The sequence below is a fragment of the Daucus carota genome, chromosome 3 (genome assembly GCF_001625215.2).
Source record: "Daucus carota subsp. sativus chromosome 3, DH1 v3.0, whole genome shotgun sequence".
Taxonomy (NCBI): Eukaryota; Viridiplantae; Streptophyta; class Magnoliopsida; order Apiales; family Apiaceae; genus Daucus; species Daucus carota.
In genome coordinates, this window is record NC_030383.2 from 8,904,393 (window position 1) to 8,922,055 (window position 17,663).

Below are 17,663 nucleotides of genomic sequence, written 5' to 3' on the forward strand. Positions count from 1 at the left end.
GAATAGACCGAAATATATATGATTTTAATTAATATTTTTTATATATATATATATATATATATTATATCTTATAATTTTAATATCTAATTTGTAAATTTAAATATATCAATCTTTAATGAATTGAAGGTGATTAATTAATATGAAAATTTAAAAGTAAAAGATGAATTATAGTTTTAGTTATAATATAATATTTTATTTTTAAAGTTATTTCGGTTCTTTTGGTCCGTGGACCGAACCGAATTATTTCGGTTCGGTCCGGTTCGGTCCATAATAAAACTTCGGTCCGGTTCGGTCCGAAAAAAATTCAAACTTCGTTTCTTGGTCTATTCCGTTCGGTCCGGTTTTGGACCAGACCGACCGAATGCTCACCCGTACATAGGTCTGTAAGAAATCTATAAGAAGATTACACATTATTTGTTACTATTTTATTAAACTGATTTTAATAATTTAAAATATTAATAACATATTATTTTTAAATCATAATCAACTAATTTTAATATCTTACAAATCTTGCCGGTCAAATTTAGCGGACATCGGTATGCTCCGAGCAGATATATAACATGTGGCATGCGCGCGTAGGTTTTATTTCCAGAGCCAGTAGTGTGTAAATGTGTGTTACCATTTCTGATTTGAGGTTGGACAACATTTGTAAAACTACATTTGTAACTAGTTGGGTGATTTGGTTGGGTCTGGATTGCAATTTGCAAGCAACAATACACAAGAACAGAGAAACATGAATAATTTACGAGGAGCGATCTGTAGAAGCCAGCCTTTAATTGCTTCATCTTGTCACAGATTTCGATGCATCATATCTCAGCCCACAATTAGGGTTTCACTCCCTAGTTACAAGCCTCATCGTGTCTCTATTTTTTCGGATGTCTCGAAAGGCGAGCCATGGCTTGGATTCAACCACCAGCGTAGAACTTTGATTCAAGCTGCTAATTGGACTGATGGAAGCTCTCCTTACGATATTCTCGGTATACATAGACACATATCTTATATATGTATATGTTTTCTTTTATATGAACTTCAGGCTAATTCTATGTTGAAAACAACGATGATGTGGTAAACAAATGTTAACTGTATTTATTATAAAGGTAACATGATTGGGGCACTTTCTACTATTGATATATTTTTCCTCACAATTGTCGTAAATAGAGAGGAAATATCCCGCGAATAAATCAAGTTTTGTAGCAGGCCTTGTTGAGCTCAAAATTTGTCAATTTTATAGATCATTAAAGGCTATAGAATATTCTAGCCATTACAGGTTGCACATTCTCATATTTGGTTCGTTGAAGAAAATGTTAACTAGAATATGCATATCTTTTAGATTTTTGTTTAGAGTTTTGTTTATTCTTATACCTCCGGAATTGATCTCTCTTAGCTTGTATACTAAGTGATCTACTCTGTCTAATGCAACTTCTTGTAACAGAGCTAGAAGGTGATGCCGATGATGAAAACATAAAGATAGCTTACCGCCGTTTGGCAAAGTTCTATCACCCTGATGGTTCGTTTTATTACTTTCATTGCTATACTTTTATTGATTTTACATACATAAGAGATTTAGTAAGTGCCATGTCCGTTGCTGGTAGATGGATTTTGTCATGTTAATTGTTCATATGGTATCTAAAATGTAAAAACTTTATGCTGTTTTATTTATAGTGATAACTTTGCTAGAAAAACATATGATTGGGCATGGGAGGGTTCTCATTTTTGAAGATAGTCGTTGCACTTCATTAACTCAATGATGACCACTTCATTGTGTCATCTTGATTTGTATATAATTATAGAAGATCAGAGAGATAATTTCTTTCGATTTCTGATAGTCCATTATACCACTGTAGTATGGAAGATGACTACTTCCTTTAATATGCAGAGTTCATTCTTGTCAATAAATATAGTTTTTTTTTTTTGATAATTAAACAGACACACGCACCCGCCTTGTCTTTGACAAGGTTTGAACCCTCGACATCCCATAAAGGGAGCGAGAGAGATACCACTGAAACAAGAGTTTGTTGTTAAAGTTCTTTTAGTTGTTTCAGTTGAACTCTCCTAAATAGTACATTTAGCAAAATTTTAGGTGTGCATTCATGCTCTTCTGTTCTGTTTCCTTCAGATGTTCTCTACTTGTCATTATTTGTTGCCTTGCACGTAAACTGATGCATTCTTTTAGTGTCTTAAGTTTATGATGGCAGAGGGACGCTTGAAGAAGGAGAGACAGCTGAAACTCGATTTATTAAGATTCAAGCTGCTTATGAGTTGCTCATGGACAAGGAACAAAGGAGGCAGTATGACAAGGACAATCGAGTGAACCCTATGAAGGTAAATTCGATATCCTTTAAGTCAATGACTTGTTATAGCAGTAAACTGTTATTTTGCTAGTTTGCTATGAGTCTTAGAAGACTTATTATGCACCTTACAATCTCAAGTATAACCCTGCATTGGAGTTTTGTGAAATTTGAGTGTTGTGCCTGCCTCTTCGTTGTATCGGGGCAGAGGGGGGTTGTTTACAAAGTTGGACTGTGGTATTAAATTGCTTTGGCGTGGGTACGTGATAATATTGTACTAATAGCTCACAAGACTTGGCCAACTTAAAAATTCCGTTCATCTTCATAGTCTCTGAAGGTCTCACCTTCCTCCTCCACTAGGCTTGACCTTCAATGTAGTTCTCCATGAAGAATTTTTTCTCTATAGAAGGAACCTTCTCTGCAAACCTCCTCTCGAGCCTCTCAGGCTTTGATCACTGTGGTGACTTTAGAAGTTTGCAAGCTCCTTAAACTGCTTAGAGCCTGCCATATTCGAGATCTTTAAATCGAATTCCCTTTCCACTGTCAATTATCAAGGTTTATCGTTTATTTTTAGGGTGTGTATCTGCAAATAAATATCTGTAGCAAATGCCTTCAGCAAGTCCATTACAATATAGATGTTCGAGTACTCCTCAGAGACATGTACCATCCAATGCCTGCCTGACTCTTGGTGTTGGCGTGAAACTCTAGGTTCAGATGCTTGAGGTGCTCATCACTATTATATATTTGTATTTTGTGACCTCTGTTTTTTCAAAGTTTGACATCCTTGAACTGAAACTCCTGCGCAAATTAAAATTTCTTCTTTTCCTTTTGCTGCTGAGAATGCTCTGGACTTCTGAAGTACTCGACCACCGACTTCACCTGTCACATTTGTGCTTCTCGCAAAGACTCCTCCCAACTGATTCTCGGCACCAACAATTTGTTGCTTTTGTTAGTCGATGCTCTTATCATACAGTTAAGATTTCAATAATCTTGTGGTGCTCTTCATCTGTGAACTCGCGGCATCAATGAAATGCCGCTGTAACAAAGTACAATTAGCTAGTTGGCATGCGAAATACTAGCCATGTCTCTGGTTTGCGGATAAAAGTGAAATGTAAGGCAGGTAGCTCAGATTTTGATGAACCGATCCAATCAGTAAAAAATTCATGTGGGGGAGTGGGATTTCTAAAGTATAAGATGACGTTGTTTGAGGCTAAAATTTATTCAGCGGAGGAAGCCAAGGACTAAGGACAATGGTCAGAAGTAATCCCAATTTGAATAAACAGTAATGAGCCAAGTACGTCCTTGACCGGAAATTTTAAACTCTGTATTCTAGCAAAATTAAAGAATAAAAATTATGGACTACATAATCACCAAAACAGTATCAGGAAATGAACAAAGTCTAGTCTAGGCATGACACTGCAAACATGAACGCTACCCTAAGGCAAATAGCTAAAGACTCACCAAGGCATCTGAAAATCACTATTTTTTCTCCCAGATACAGATGAACTTTAGGACCCTGTGATAGCATATTATTGAATACTTGAAAGTAATTTATGTAATACTTTGGGGACTACCTCCTAAAATAAAATATTTAAAGATCCAGTGCTGAAGACTAAAGTTGGCAATGCCACCATCAAGAGTACCTTTACCTTCTACTGTAGCACCAGTTGGAAGGACTTGCAAAATATGGTTTCCTGAAACTTTCACCAGAATATAAAGTTAGAAAGGGCAGTCAGCAGTGGATGTTAGACTTAGACTGTGGGTGGGTGCAATTGTACTCGTCTAGTTTGAAAGCGTGGCTTTGCTACTGGATTAGTGGATTACTGAGTACTGCACTTGCCTTGACAGCCATTATTATCCCCCATACGGCACGACGACAGTGGCTGTTGATCATATTTTTCCGCATTAGTGTCAATTTCCTTTAACAAACCTATATATTATAATCACATTGTTCTACCAGGCTTCTCAAGCGTGGATGGAGTGGCTTATTAAGAAGCGAAAAGCTTTTGACCAGCGGGGTGATATGGCGATTGCGGCATGGGCTGAACAGCAACAGCGTGAGATGAATATTCGTGTGCGCCGTCTCTCTCGTTCAAAGGTACTCTTTATGCATTATATTGTATTACTTAAAATTGTTAAATGTGTTTGCTGTCTCCTGAACTATTTACTTTTTATCTTATTGTGGAAATGTTGTACTAGTAGCACTCAAATCATATTTTTGTCAATGTGAAGTAGATCATAATATTATGACTTTCTTGGTTGGAAGTAATGAAATATACTTGCATGCTGCTTGTTGATTATGCAGTTCAGAGAATGTTCGGCCATATGTAGATCAGTAATGGCCTATTTGGGAACATGGATTTCTTTGAAATACTGGATTTGATCAAATGACATGTTTGGATACATAAAAAAAAGTTGGATCTGAATTTCATTTGAAATCCAGAACATTCAATTACTAGGAAAAAGCTGAGAATTTGAAATGACACCTCAAATCATGTCATTTTAAATCCAAAGTTTGAAATGAAATACATGTTCCCGAACACAATCTAATATTAATTAAAAGTTGGAGTATAATCAAATATGCTGGTTGTCAGATGTGCATATTGAGTAGAATTGTTTATGAATTCTTAGGGAAGTTTCTAAATCTGTCTACATGCATGCACCATAGAAGTTTATGGACAATACTTTATGAGAACTGAGAAACCTGGCCTTGCACTTGGTTAATAGATGTAGTTACCAGTACATAATATTGTACAAGTTCTGCATAGCATAATTGATCAATATTTCAAATTTTATGAAATATTTGATCTGTTTTTTGGTCCCGGTTGTGTATGAACTTCTCATTCTGGTGGGACATGGTCTTTTAGAGCTGTTTGATTGTTAACCATTGCAAGAACCTTCAGATTGATCCAGATGAAGAGCGCAGACTTCTAGCAAAAGAGAAAAAGGCGACCTTAGAAAACTACAATAACACATTGAGGCGACATACGCTTGTCTTGAGGAAAAGGGATTTGATGCGAAAGAAAGCAGACGAGGAAAAGAAAAAAGTTATCAGCAGGCTTCTTGCAGCTGAAGGGCTTGAGCTTGAGACTGATGAGGAAGACTTGTAGATAAATGTCGGAAAAAGTTATTTTATGCTTGTTTATGGGTAATCTAGTACCATTCCTATTATATATCTTAGAGTACACGCAAACGCAATGTATATATTCGTTTCCGTGATTTTTAATATTTTACAGATGTGAATGTGGTCTATCCATCACAAAAGATACATACATGTAAATATTAGTGGCCGTTCATTTCTTGTTTAAAGTGAATAAACAGATTATAAGTGATAAATAATACTAACAAACTAATCTTAACTTACAAACTATAAGCTAGCAAACAAAATCAAAGGACTCTTGTTTCAAAAACTGTAAGAGCATAGAACATGGGTTTTGGACTCTAACACTCGATTGCCAGAAACGTGTTAGTATCAGACAGTTTTTGGGAGGTTGAATAAATATTCAACGATTAGGATTATAACAAATTTTTAATATTGTCCGGCGCTTTTAACCACCTACAGGAAAAATGATCCCGTTTAGCAGTTAAAAAATGTTATAATTTTGTCCGCTGACTATTCATCCAAGGACCAAAAAACAACTTGTCATTTAACAAGTCCCGCAATTGCCATGAATCAGTATCCAAAATATATATTGCAATTATCTATGAAGACTTTACGGAAGTAAGGAACTAAATTACCATAAGAAATAGATAATAAAATACAGGAAACATGCTTATAATATATACAACACGATTATTCAAATACTATTAGCAAATAAAAAAGACTATTACCAAAATGAAATTTATGCAAAAAGGAAATACCAAACTATAACGCCTAAGATCACCTTGTCTATAGCACCTAAGAACAACTTTTTTTTCGTACTGTTATTTAGTTCTCTGTAGTCCTCAAAGCAATTTAACCCCCTTCAGCACCTAAAGCTTAGCTTCCAACACTAAAAGCATTTCCAAAAATTTCCAATAATTATTTAAAATTCGCTGAACTCGTAAAGGAGGAGGCATCCAATGTCATTATGCAAAATGATTCATTAATTAAAAATCCAGGAGACTAATTACATGTTCAATTTCAAGCTTATGCTAAAATTTACAAAGGTTGGTCAAACATAGCTATGAGAAAGTGACCATCTAAATGTTTGCCTAGGGATTAGGGAAGGTATAGTTAAAAGAGGAGAAAAGAAGCCTCTTATGAAGTCAGGAACTAAGGATGCCTGGAACATGCCCTCACTTTGGACAACACTCCCAATTTGATATCCAAACATGTAAAAAGGTGAAACCTCTGGCTCTGGGCATAATAGACACCTTTAAAAAAATAATTAGACCTAAATAGTAGATAACTACACCCATACATATTCGAAACATGCTTATGCTTATGGCATGAAAAGAAAACTTGTTTCTGACAGGAAAGAAAACACATTAACAAATTTTGACTTCAAACAAGTACAAACAAGAAATATGCATATCATATGATAATTCTTGAGGATTTAATGTCCTCCAAAGTTGTACTTTAATTCGACTTGCCCAGATTATGTTATATACTGCAATTTTTAATGTGAAGATATCAAACCAATTCAGGAACTGAATGCAGTTGGTAATGGTCTAATCTAGAAGTTCTCAAGGTCCGCCAAAATTCTCTTTTCAGAAGAAACCTAGGAGCTGAAAGATGCAACTGAAAATCAATAAACAAGACATGTTTTCTTAACCCTTCTGATTCCAAAAAGGGCCAGGCCATCTAGGGTTTCTCAACCCAAAACCGGCACATTTCAGAAGTAGGCAGCTCCAGTTGGAAAATTCTTTTTGCACCTAGCAATTATGAATGCCTAAAGCTTAGTTCTATTGAGCCCATATGCTACGCTTAATATATCAGAAAATACTAATCTTCCTTCCACTTGTTCTCATATTTGAGGAAAGCAAGGGCTGGATTTTGCCTAGGGGGTGCACGAATTCTAGTAGATCTTCGAACGTCTGCCTCTTCTGCTGCAGCACTGTCCTTTAGTTTTTTTTGTATACCCAAGCTGCAAAAATAAAATAGTATGGAAAGTTAAAACAATATACTTATTTTTGATAATTTGTCAGGGGGCTGCTGAAAGTGGCTGGAAGCGTCAACCTCTACCAGGACTAGGTATCATGACATTTGCCAAAAGCAATGATAAAGGCAAGCTACACTTGCAGCAATGTAAACATCAAAGATCATGACATAGCACGTAGTGTTATTCTATATGGTCACTTGCACAATAATAGACTAAGCACTGGTGTGACTAACTAAATGGACAAAAGTTGCCTCCAGAGAAGGGAACACTTGATGTAATTTTGAAGGACAGAAATCTAATAAGGAACTGACATGAGTTTAAAGACTCACCATATTCTCTCATAGTATTCTTCCAGCTCTTTCTTAAGAGCCCTCTCCCGTACACCCTTACGATTCAGTGAACCAATTAAGGAATCAAGCTGTTCAATAAAACGTTATATGATTCATTAGATACTCAACAGGCTTCACAATATTTGCTTTGAATTAGTCGATGACAATACCTCCTCTTTCGTGCTGTAGTAGCCCCACTGCTTAGAGTCAGAACTCTCGACATATATTCTGAAATCGCGTCGGAAAAACCAATACCTGTTGTAATGTCTGTCTTTCCCCAATGGGTTGGTGCGAATTATTCTTTTCTCCATCTCCCTTGCAAGGTATTCTTTCTGAAGTGTATATAGTGTCAGAAAAGATGGAACCTAAATTATTAAGGATGCATAAATGTACATATTGTAGACAATCACAGACCTCATTTAATTCATTCATGTTCATACACAGACAAGCTATAAGCGTCAAACAAAGAAAACATGTGCACATGGACGCGTACTGTACATATATGAAGAAGAGGAGGACTTGCACGCACGCACCAACCAGTGCGTACAAATGTGTCAAAGAAGAAAAACTGCAGTAGACCTTACCCTCTGTTTTAGGCCCTTCTCCCCAGCTATATATTTGCTATCATTTGTCGCCACTTCCTGAATCCCCTTCCCAGTTAAATGATTCATAGCCACCACAGCTTTATCATCAGCCTTCTTCTCCATCCCATTCTTCTTTGTCTTTGAGCTTTCTTTTATAATCTCACTGCATAAAATAAATTGATTTGACCACAGATTTATAGCTTAAAACCTGAACAGTAGGCAAGCATAATAAATTATTAAACAGTGATAAGAATAACCTGACCTTAATGTAAGTTCTCCACGAGCAGTAGCCTCATTTGGTGGATTGCCATCGTAAGTCACTAATTCACCTGAGTTGCTGCCTTCAGAACCCACCCTACGACCTTCTGTTGTCGTTGTGTGGTTGCCATTAGAATGCAACTTATGGTCTTTGGCTTCTCTTCTCTTTCTGCCCTCTGCCAGTGCTTCCTCCCTGTTAGCTGCAGCAAGTGCTTGCCGCTCTTCAATGTATTCATCTAACTTCTCTCTATAAAGCTCTGTTGCAAGGACTCGAGCAACCAATTCCCTTAAGATCCCCAGTTTAGCACTCACATCTAGAAGCCCATAATGGCCACGTCTGATTGTTGGTAGGTAACCCGAAAATTCGTCAGTCCCGACCATTTCCAAGAAATCGCATAAATACTCGGTCCACTTCAGTAACGTAATCTGTAAGCAACATCAGCAGACATCAAAAAGTGGAATCAATAAATTACCAAACTGATTTTTAAGTGTTATTTTAGTTTATCTTTTTGCAAGGTAAAATTTCCTTTAGAACTTTCTCATGGGATATAAATTCATATGAAAGGGATAGGGGGTATTAGGAACATCAAATCTGTGCAACCTTTGGCTTTCGCTTCTTTCGTTGTGTTGCTAAAAAATATTCGCCATTATCTTTCATAAGCGAGCAAAGGAAAGCTGAATGAGTTTCAACAATGAGAACCACATAGCTTTCTTTATGGCATAGAGCATTTTCAAAATCTTCAAGTGAGAAGGGCGACAACTGCAATAGCCTGCCAAAAGAAGAGCAAAAATCCCAGACCATTAAAAGGTCTCCAACACAATCATTGGGAATTTTGAAATCTGATGATGGTATAGGGCGCTGAGCGATAGCTGGATCATATCTAGCAGTAGGCACCAGAAGATCATCTATAGGATACTTCGTCTCATCATAGATGTTATCAACATCTGCATTTTAAAAACAAAAGGAAGAAAAAATAGGTAAACAAAAAAGTTATTCAAAATACTTGAGGACAACATAACTCTAATATTGTCAGAATCCCTAATTAGTCTAGCTTATGGCTCGTAATAAAGGTTAACCATGCCTCATGCCTGGTGTAATATAACTCATTTTTACCTATTGCAGAATGCTCCTGGTTAGCCTTCAGTGTTTTCTTATTTTTCACCTAGAAGCCAAATAAATGGGATCAGAAAATAGACACAGTATCTAGAGGGGAATTATTAGAAAAAAAACGTATTATACCGGACTGTCATTTTTCTTTCCATCCCTTCTCTTTCTTTTTCCATTAGTGACACATCCATGTAGAATGGACATTTTGGGTACTACATCCTCTGGAGGATCAGTTGAGATTCCATGTTTCTGTGCCAATTCATCATGAAGTACCCAAGGAACACTCCGATATGTTGATTCTCTTATAAAAGACTTCAAAACTTCTCTGCTAAAAGGCAGCTTCTTCTTTATCAAATCATTCCCATCTACAACAGCATTACCAGTTACCTTCTTTTCCTTGTCAAGCCAAGCTACCTGATACTGGGTTTTGTCAGCCTCCTCCTCGAGTACTTTCATTATTTTGCATGGATAAATGCGATTGTTCTTCCTTCCATACAACTCACTACCCTCTACCATGGATTCCTGCAGCTTTTCAGCTATCATGCTGACAAGATCTTTTAAATTGAGCATGCCTGCAATACAAATAGTCATACAAAAAAGATAACTCATCTAAAAGCTAGTAAACTATACTTACTAAGAGCAAGCAACAGAATGGAATTGGAAAAGGAAAAAAGTTACTACATACTACTGTTGCGACAGTCATACTTAAAACTGATTGACAAAACCAGGATGTATTTTAAGCGGTAAAAAAGGCATTAAAGCAGTGCCCACATATCAAATTCAATGTTTTGGTCAATAACCAAGTTAACACGATTAACACATACTATTCCCCACTGCATCCATTGTTCTCTCATCTCGAAAAGTTTTTAAAGCCTGTTGTATGTCCACTTACAACTAATAAGACATAAACCCACATCCTCACTCCATCAATCAAAACATGCACACATATGATATACAGAGATATAGATATAAATATATAGATGCATAAATACACATACAGATACGCATACAAATATATAATATCTTTCCTTTACACAAAAGGAGAAAAATGATACTACATCTGTATTGATCATGTACACTTATGTTAACATCTTCACAAGAAGCTTATTAGGCAATCTAAAAATCATATGAAATAGAGAAGATAGGAGGAGAAAATCAATCTTTAAAGCTCTGAACTATAGGGTCTGCAGTGTTGGACTTGGGTCCTTGAAAAAAAGTTTCAGGGGTTTCAGCCTGAGATAACATTGTCAAAAATAGGGTATTTGTTTTAAAATAGGTATCAGTCATCTAATTTCAGCTCATATGGCAAGGGTAACCTGATTTATCAATATTCTCTAAAAAATTAAGAGGCATAATGCAAAACTGGCATGGCATTTCTGTAAATTTAATATACATTTAGCTCGTCAGCTAAAAGGGTTAAAGAGAAATATACAATGTGTACGAAATCCTATACCCGTCTCTTGCTATATATTTAGTCTCAACAAAAAAGATTAGGGAGTACTCATTCACAGCACAGCCTGCCAGATTCATTGAAATTTTTCTATATGCCAAGTAAGCTTTCCTCTATAAAAACCCAAGGAACTTATAAGAAGGGTTTCAGGAATTATACAGTAGAGAAGTGGAAGTGAGACAAAGCTTTGTATATGAGCACAAAATGGAAGATCCGATAGTCAGAACACCAAAATATTAACATATATAAAAAATTGCAGAGAAGGAATCAATTTTAAGACGATAACCATTTCATAGAAATTTTTTTTATCAGAAAGAGGTTACAAGGATAAAATTCATTAAGAAGATATGATTTACTTTGTCAGCTTAATTTTTACTTTTTTCGCTTTAGTTTGTTATTATTATGAAGGGAAGAAATTGCATGTACTTGAATTCTAGAAATGATGCAAAAAAAATCGTAATATTTTTGTCAAACTTCAACATAAAATATGTCAGCGCAAAACTGGAAAGAGAAGATAATTTTAATCACATGAGAGAAATTTTAGGGTTTACAAGAAGAAAGGTGGTGAAAATAATCAGCAACCACCAATTTTTAGTTAATTATCATGTTAATATATTTTGACCTCTTTACATCTGTATAGCTTAATTTATGTAGGAAAGTAATTACGAAGAGTATATCTTTATTTTTTTTGTGTGTTATCCATCAGTCCATCAATTTATTTTGAAGTGATAAAATAAAAAAAACATACATTATATTTCCATGCTCTTAATTTTTCCTTTCAACTGATAAAAGGAAATACGCCAAATAAAATGATATGTTTCCCTTCAAGGAAGATGCATCAAACAAATTTCAAAATGTGATGTGAATTTAAATGCCTACAGTCTATAAAGAAAAAGATATAATACCTTAAAAGAATTTGATATCTTATCTCCTCTCAAAATGAGCAACTCTTGTACTTAAACAGAAGGCAGACAATGTATTTTTCTAATACGTGTCACTTATTCTCAACATGCTTTCAGCAACATATTAAAATTCTTCAGTATTGACAATGACAGCTATGATTTCACACTTTTCATATATAATATAAACTTCTTACTTGTGGGAAAAATGTGATATCTCGTGAGCTTTAAGTTTTCCAACAACATTAGGAATGTAAAAATGGCTATAAGTACTAGTAATTATGACAAGATGACGTCCGGTTTCAGATGTAGAAACAAAAAAAAAAGCGGGAAGTGATATGAGCGGCGAAGACTTTTGTCACTTTCAGTGCGCAATAATAAAGTTTCAGACGTTTCCACTTTAAATTAAGCATATACGAATAAATAGTTAGCATGGATGTATAGCTAACATAAATATGATATATATATCAAGTCAAGTACACACAATAAACAAACTTGATTCTATCAATAATGAGGATCCCTATTCAAAGAATTCACATATCAATTTCAGTAACACTAGATTTTTTCGGGAAAAGAATCCGACTTAAATAATATGCACATTTAAAACTTATTCTAGTTCCCATTTGTAACCCTAGAACTCAGTGTTACCAAAATTCAATTTAGGTCAAACACATCTCATTATATCACATTCCAGCAGTTAACATACCTTTAACAGGGTCTACTATTACACAAAGCACCAGTAACGAAAATGTAGCTTAACATCAGGCATACAACACATCAAATACCAAGCTAACACAACACAACATCAATAGATCATCAATAACACAACAAATGGAAAGGGTTCAAAGAGCTCATACTATACTGAACTTCCCGAAGCACCGGAGCCACTAAATTACTCGGAAACTGCTGAACCTTCTCAATGGCCCTTTTCTCCGACATAAGCGCCTCCTCAAAAGTCAAGTTACTCTTCCCCGTAACCTTACACATCCAAATCCTTTTCCGATAGAAACAAATCCGATTCAAATACTCCCTACAACCACACACAAAACAAAACCATCAAAACCAACCAAACCCCACAAACACACACACCCAAAATCACACAAACACAACCAAAACCACCGCTAGGGTTTACCCATAATCCCGAAAAATCTCCTTCGTAAACCGGACTTGAAACACAGCCTCATCAGGACTCAAACCAGTGGGATTCTCCACCAAAGGCACAGGCTTTTTCTTATATAAAGGCATTGTATCGAATTATATCACCTGATTACACACAATTCATCACAAACCCTAGAAAATAAAAAAAAACACATTAAAAACCCGCGAAAAAGAAATTCAACAGCTTATACATATATAAAGATAGCTACAGCGTGTATAAACAAGCGGAGAATAAATAAAGAACGATGGAAGAATGAGTGGCATTATACTTACAGAGGAGTTGTGTGTATAGGTGGAGAAAATGAAAGTCGGCGATCGGGAGGCTGGGCGGAGACGAGAGGGGCACAAACACAACACAATGCTAATATATATAGACACGCACACAGCTCTACTTCGGTTACATTTGTTGTTTGTGTAGGCTACTTTTTTTCTATTTATATGTTGATTTTTGTTTATTATTATTTTATTATTTTTGTTCGAGTAGGGAGTAGAGGAGGGTCATTTTTGGGGTTGGTTGGGGGTGGGGGGATTTGCAATGGTTGTAATAAGCATAACATACACATCCAGGTGTCTAGATCTATGTTTCAAAGGTCCATTTCCTCGGAAAGGAAGAAGTCCGATCCGCGGAAAATTATAGCGGAGGGCAAAAAAAAAAGGTTTGAATCTACGTTCTTGAAATTCAGATCTAACGATTCTGAAGCTGTGTGTTGGTTAAGGCTTACATGGCATACGGGGGCTGTGGACCAAAACCCATAAGTTATATATGTATATATATATATATATATATATATAGGGATTTGATCAAATACAAACTAATCTTAAAATAAAAACTAAAAACCACTATTCAAACTCTTATAATTACTAAAGACACTCTGCAAAATCAAATCATGTATCAACCCCACACACCTGCAGTTAGTAAAATATAGCTGCCCCGACCAACTCTCAACAGCCTCGACCTCTAATCTCCTGATTTGAGCTAAAACTCATCGGTGCTACCACCTGCTATCCGCCATCATTGTCCATCCATCTGTGACCTTGATTCGCCATCATCGTCACCCAGCTCCACCCTTCATCTTCCCCATCATCACGTCATCTTTCTTTCCCCGTTATCATCACCTCCGTGCATCCTCCATCTTTTCATGTCCTCCTCCCTAATCTTTTTCGACGACCTTTCTCTTAATGTCTTGAATGACTAAAACTCAGTCATGAATTTTACTGTTGTTAATTCTTTGATATAGTTAAAGAAATCAATGATATCTGCTATACAAATTAGTGATATTCTCTTTATAAATTAGTGATAACCGCTTTATAAATTAGTGATATTCGTTTTAGAAAATAGTGATTTGTGTTGCTGAAATTTGTGATTTCCATGTCTTATCCCATCCCATGATTGCATCTCAGATTATCTGCCACGTTATTCTTCAAACACAGAAACAGAGATCGAAGAAGATGAAGAGTAGTGAGGGTGAGCTTGTGTTGTATGTATATGATGCGTATATCAATTTCTACGAATTACAGAGAAGCATTAACGAGCGGTGGTTATAAAAGTGGGCTGGGCTGGTTAGAATAGTGGGCTGGATCACAGGTTTTTAGTTTTTAGATTTAGTTGGTTTGTAGTTGAATAGGACTATATATATATAGGCTCATGATCAAATAGAAACCACTTTTAAAATAAAAACTAGAAGCCAATACAGGTTAGTGATATTCTCAGTACAATTTAGTGATATTCTTTTTAGGATTTAGTGATCAGTGTTGCAGGAATTAGTGAAAACTTGCGGGAACTGCCCAGAATCTCTAATATGTTCTAGATTTTGCTCAGAATCTCTAGGTCTGTTGACGTTTTCGATTCAGATGGTGGTGACGGTGGTGGAGATGGTGGAGGTGAAGGTGGAGATGGAGGAGGATGATTGTAGCGGAGGTTTGGGTGGCTTGAAATAGGGGGTTTGAGCGTTGCCGAAACAGTGGAGGCTCCCCCGCGTTTTGAGGTTGAGCCGAGGTAGAGAAAGAAGTATGAATGGGGCTGAAGGAGGTTGAAGCAGCGACCAAGATGGGGCTGGTGAAGATGGAGGTGGAGATTGTGTTGTTAGAGAAATAATGGAGGTGGAGATGGAGGTGGTGGTTATGGAGGAGGCAGACGACATAGAGCTAGTGGTGGTTATGGAGGAGGCGACGATGGAGGTGGTGGCAGTGGCGGATGTGGAGGTGGGGTTGGTGAAGATGGAGGTGGAGATGGGGTTGTTTAAGAATTTAGTGGTATTTGTTTTAGGATTTAGTGATATTCCAGCTTGGTTTTTAGTTTCTAGAATAAGGAGGTTTCTATTGGAGTAATATTCTATATATATATATAGAGGGTTACTCCAGTGAGAACTTCTTAAAATGAGAACCGTGAGAACTTACTTAATTTATCATATTTTGACTAATCTAAACATCAAACTAGTGGGTACCCAATATAAAAAGTGTATATAAAACTAGTCTCTCCCTAACTAGTCAAAAAAAAAAAAATTCAAAAAAAAATTCAAAAAAAAAAGTCCACTGCCACGTCATCAGTGATTTTTTTTTTTATTATTTTTTATTTTTTTTTTCGGCTAGCTAGGTGGAGACCTTAATAATATACATTTTTTGTGAAGGTGCCCCTGGCGGGGCCCTTCAAATGAATGAGATATTAATAAATTAGAAAAGTTCTCACGGTTCTCATTTTAAGAAAGTTCTCATTTGAGCAAGTGCCTATATATATATATAGGCCTTTAAAACAAGTTTAGTTAGTAAAAGTATAATCTAGAAGTTAATTAAATAACAGAAAGTAATTAAGTCATAATCAAAAATTAATCATAATTAATTTAATATTATTTTATAGACTATATATAACTACACATGTATGTAAAAGTTCAAAGAAATCTTTGTGAAAAATATTATTGAGACCAATATGTCTCATAACATATTAGTCATATTAAATATTTTATATTAAGTATCTTGAATAAATATATGTTATATAATATATATTTCATGTAAAATATTATAATATATAAGTAAATATAGAAAGATGGCCCTGATTAACCCAAATATCAGACTTAATGCCCCGAATAACCATTTCTGTAAAAATGGCCCTCGGTACCAAGTACAGACGCAAATGCAGTAGCGTTCTTTTATAAACCAAAACGCTACACGCATAAGCGTTTCCATATTTCAAATAAAGAAAAACGCTAACTGAATTAACGTTTAACATTTAGGGTTTAAGTTTGGGTTGCAGAATGATTAATTCGTACTGTTTATTAAATTGGCCGACGGTTAGGGTTTAGGATTGAGGGTGTAGGGCCGGTAGGCCCTACTCCCTCGAGCCTAAACCCTAATTAAGCGACGCTGAAGCCGAGACGCCGGCGGAATAAATAAATTTACAATCGTTAACATTTAGGGTTTAGGTTTGGGTTGCAGAATGATTAATTCGTTCTGTATATTAAATTGGCCGACGGTTAGGGTTTATGATTGAGGGTGTAGGGCCGGTAGGCCCTACTCCCTCGAGCCTAAACCCTAATTAAGCGAGGCTGAAGGGCCGAAGGCCCTGAAGCCGAGACGCCGGCGGAATAAATAAATTTACAACCGTTAACATTTAGGGTTTAGTTTTGGGTTGCAGAATGATTAGTTCGTACTGTATATTAAATTGGCCGACGGTTAGGGTTTAGGATTGAGAGGCCCTACTCCCTCGAGCCTAAACCCTAATTAATGCGAGGCGGTAGGGCCGAAGGCCCTAAGGCCGAGAAACTAGTTTTAAAAAGTAAATTAACAATCATTAACATTTAGGGTTTATGTTTGGGTTTTAGAATGATTAATTTATACTTAAAAACTAAAAGTATTTTTGTATAGCATTCTTGATATTATAAATTAAACACAAAATAAAATAGATCAATAAAATTAAAAAAAATTAGAAATAAAAATAGGAAAATTAAAAGAAGGTAAACTGGCCTAAACGTTAGTTGAAGTAACGTTTTGTGCCTGTTAACTCATTAAGCCCCCAACCCCCTCCTTGGCCACGCAAGCTTTACTCAAAACGCTAATGTAAAGAGCGTTTTGTGTTTTAAATAAAAAATTTAAAACTTAAACGGTACTTGCAGCAGCGTTTGTCAGGTTTAAAAAAGTATAAAATGCTACACGATGTAGCGTTTTTGTTTTTTTAACAAAAACGCTACACGAGACGCGTCTCTATTGGTTAGTGAGGGCCATTTTTAAGGTATTTTGTTATTTAGGGCATTTTCACCCTAAATTTGGTTATTTGGGGGCCAAACACGTAAATATAAGCCTAACATGTTACTGTATATAAAGATTTTTCATAAATATCCTCCTCTAAAGAATACAAGTAGAACCTTCTTTAAATAACAACAAATTTCTTTTTAATTTCATCGAAATATAGCTTGATGGAGAGACGAAGTAAAATACAACAAATCACACTTAGGGTCTGTTTGGCCAGATAACTGTTTAATATTTGCTTATTTTGAATTATAATAAAAAAATTA

General features: G+C 35.8%; 2 protein-coding genes across 4 annotated transcripts; one reads left to right on the forward strand and one right to left on the reverse strand.

Moving 5' to 3' along the window:
- The first annotated feature begins 583 nt into the window (after positions 1-583).
- LOC108210539 (uncharacterized) lies at positions 584-5,589 on the forward strand. 2 transcript variants are annotated; one of them, XM_064089035.1, is made up of 5 exons: positions 584-977; positions 1,433-1,507; positions 2,183-2,322; positions 4,249-4,386; positions 5,156-5,589. In XM_064089035.1, exons 1-5 carry the CDS (start codon positions 734-736, stop codon positions 5,396-5,398), a joined length of 840 nt encoding a protein of 279 aa, XP_063945105.1. In that variant the 5' UTR covers positions 584-733; the 3' UTR covers positions 5,399-5,589. The 2 variants fall into 2 exon arrangements, with proteins under 2 accessions (XP_063945105.1, XP_017237356.1); XM_017381867.2 differs by having other exon boundaries at positions 5,192-5,589.
- Positions 5,590-6,783: 1,194 nt separating this feature from the next.
- LOC108215297 (uncharacterized) lies at positions 6,784-13,571 on the reverse strand. Of its 2 annotated transcripts, none has more exons than XM_017387727.2 (11): positions 13,432-13,571; positions 13,133-13,290; positions 12,858-13,030; positions 9,784-10,223; positions 9,658-9,706; positions 9,145-9,488; positions 8,548-8,969; positions 8,286-8,448; positions 7,872-8,033; positions 7,702-7,790; positions 6,784-7,357 (listed from the first exon to the last, which is right to left on the reverse strand). In XM_017387727.2, exons 2-11 carry the CDS (start codon positions 13,243-13,245, stop codon positions 7,216-7,218), a joined length of 2,097 nt encoding a protein of 698 aa, XP_017243216.1. In that variant the 5' UTR covers positions 13,246-13,290; positions 13,432-13,571; the 3' UTR covers positions 6,784-7,215. The 2 variants fall into 2 exon arrangements, with proteins under 2 accessions (XP_017243216.1, XP_063945104.1); XM_064089034.1 differs by having other exon boundaries at positions 13,133-13,263; positions 13,432-13,554.
- Positions 13,572-17,663: the final 4,092 nt, after the last annotated feature.

Coding starts and splice junctions, on each gene's coding strand:
- LOC108215297 (XM_017387727.2), bottom strand. CDS start 13,245: ATGCCTTTATATAAGAAAAAGCCTGTGCCTTTGGTGGAGAATCCCACT. Junction 9,489..9,657: donor CCAGGAGCATTCTGCAATAG/GTAAAAATGAGT, acceptor TTTAAAATGCAG/ATGTTGATAACATCTATGAT. Junction 8,970..9,144: donor GAAAGAAGCGAAAGCCAAAG/GTTGCACAGATT, acceptor TGTTGCTTACAG/ATTACGTTACTGAAGTGGAC.
- LOC108210539 (XM_064089035.1), top strand. CDS start 734: ATGAATAATTTACGAGGAGCGATCTGTAGAAGCCAGCCTTTAATTGCT. Junction 978..1,432: donor CTCTCCTTACGATATTCTCG/GTATACATAGAC, acceptor TTCTTGTAACAG/AGCTAGAAGGTGATGCCGAT. Junction 1,508..2,182: donor AAAGTTCTATCACCCTGATG/GTTCGTTTTATT, acceptor TAGTGTCTTAAG/TTTATGATGGCAGAGGGACG.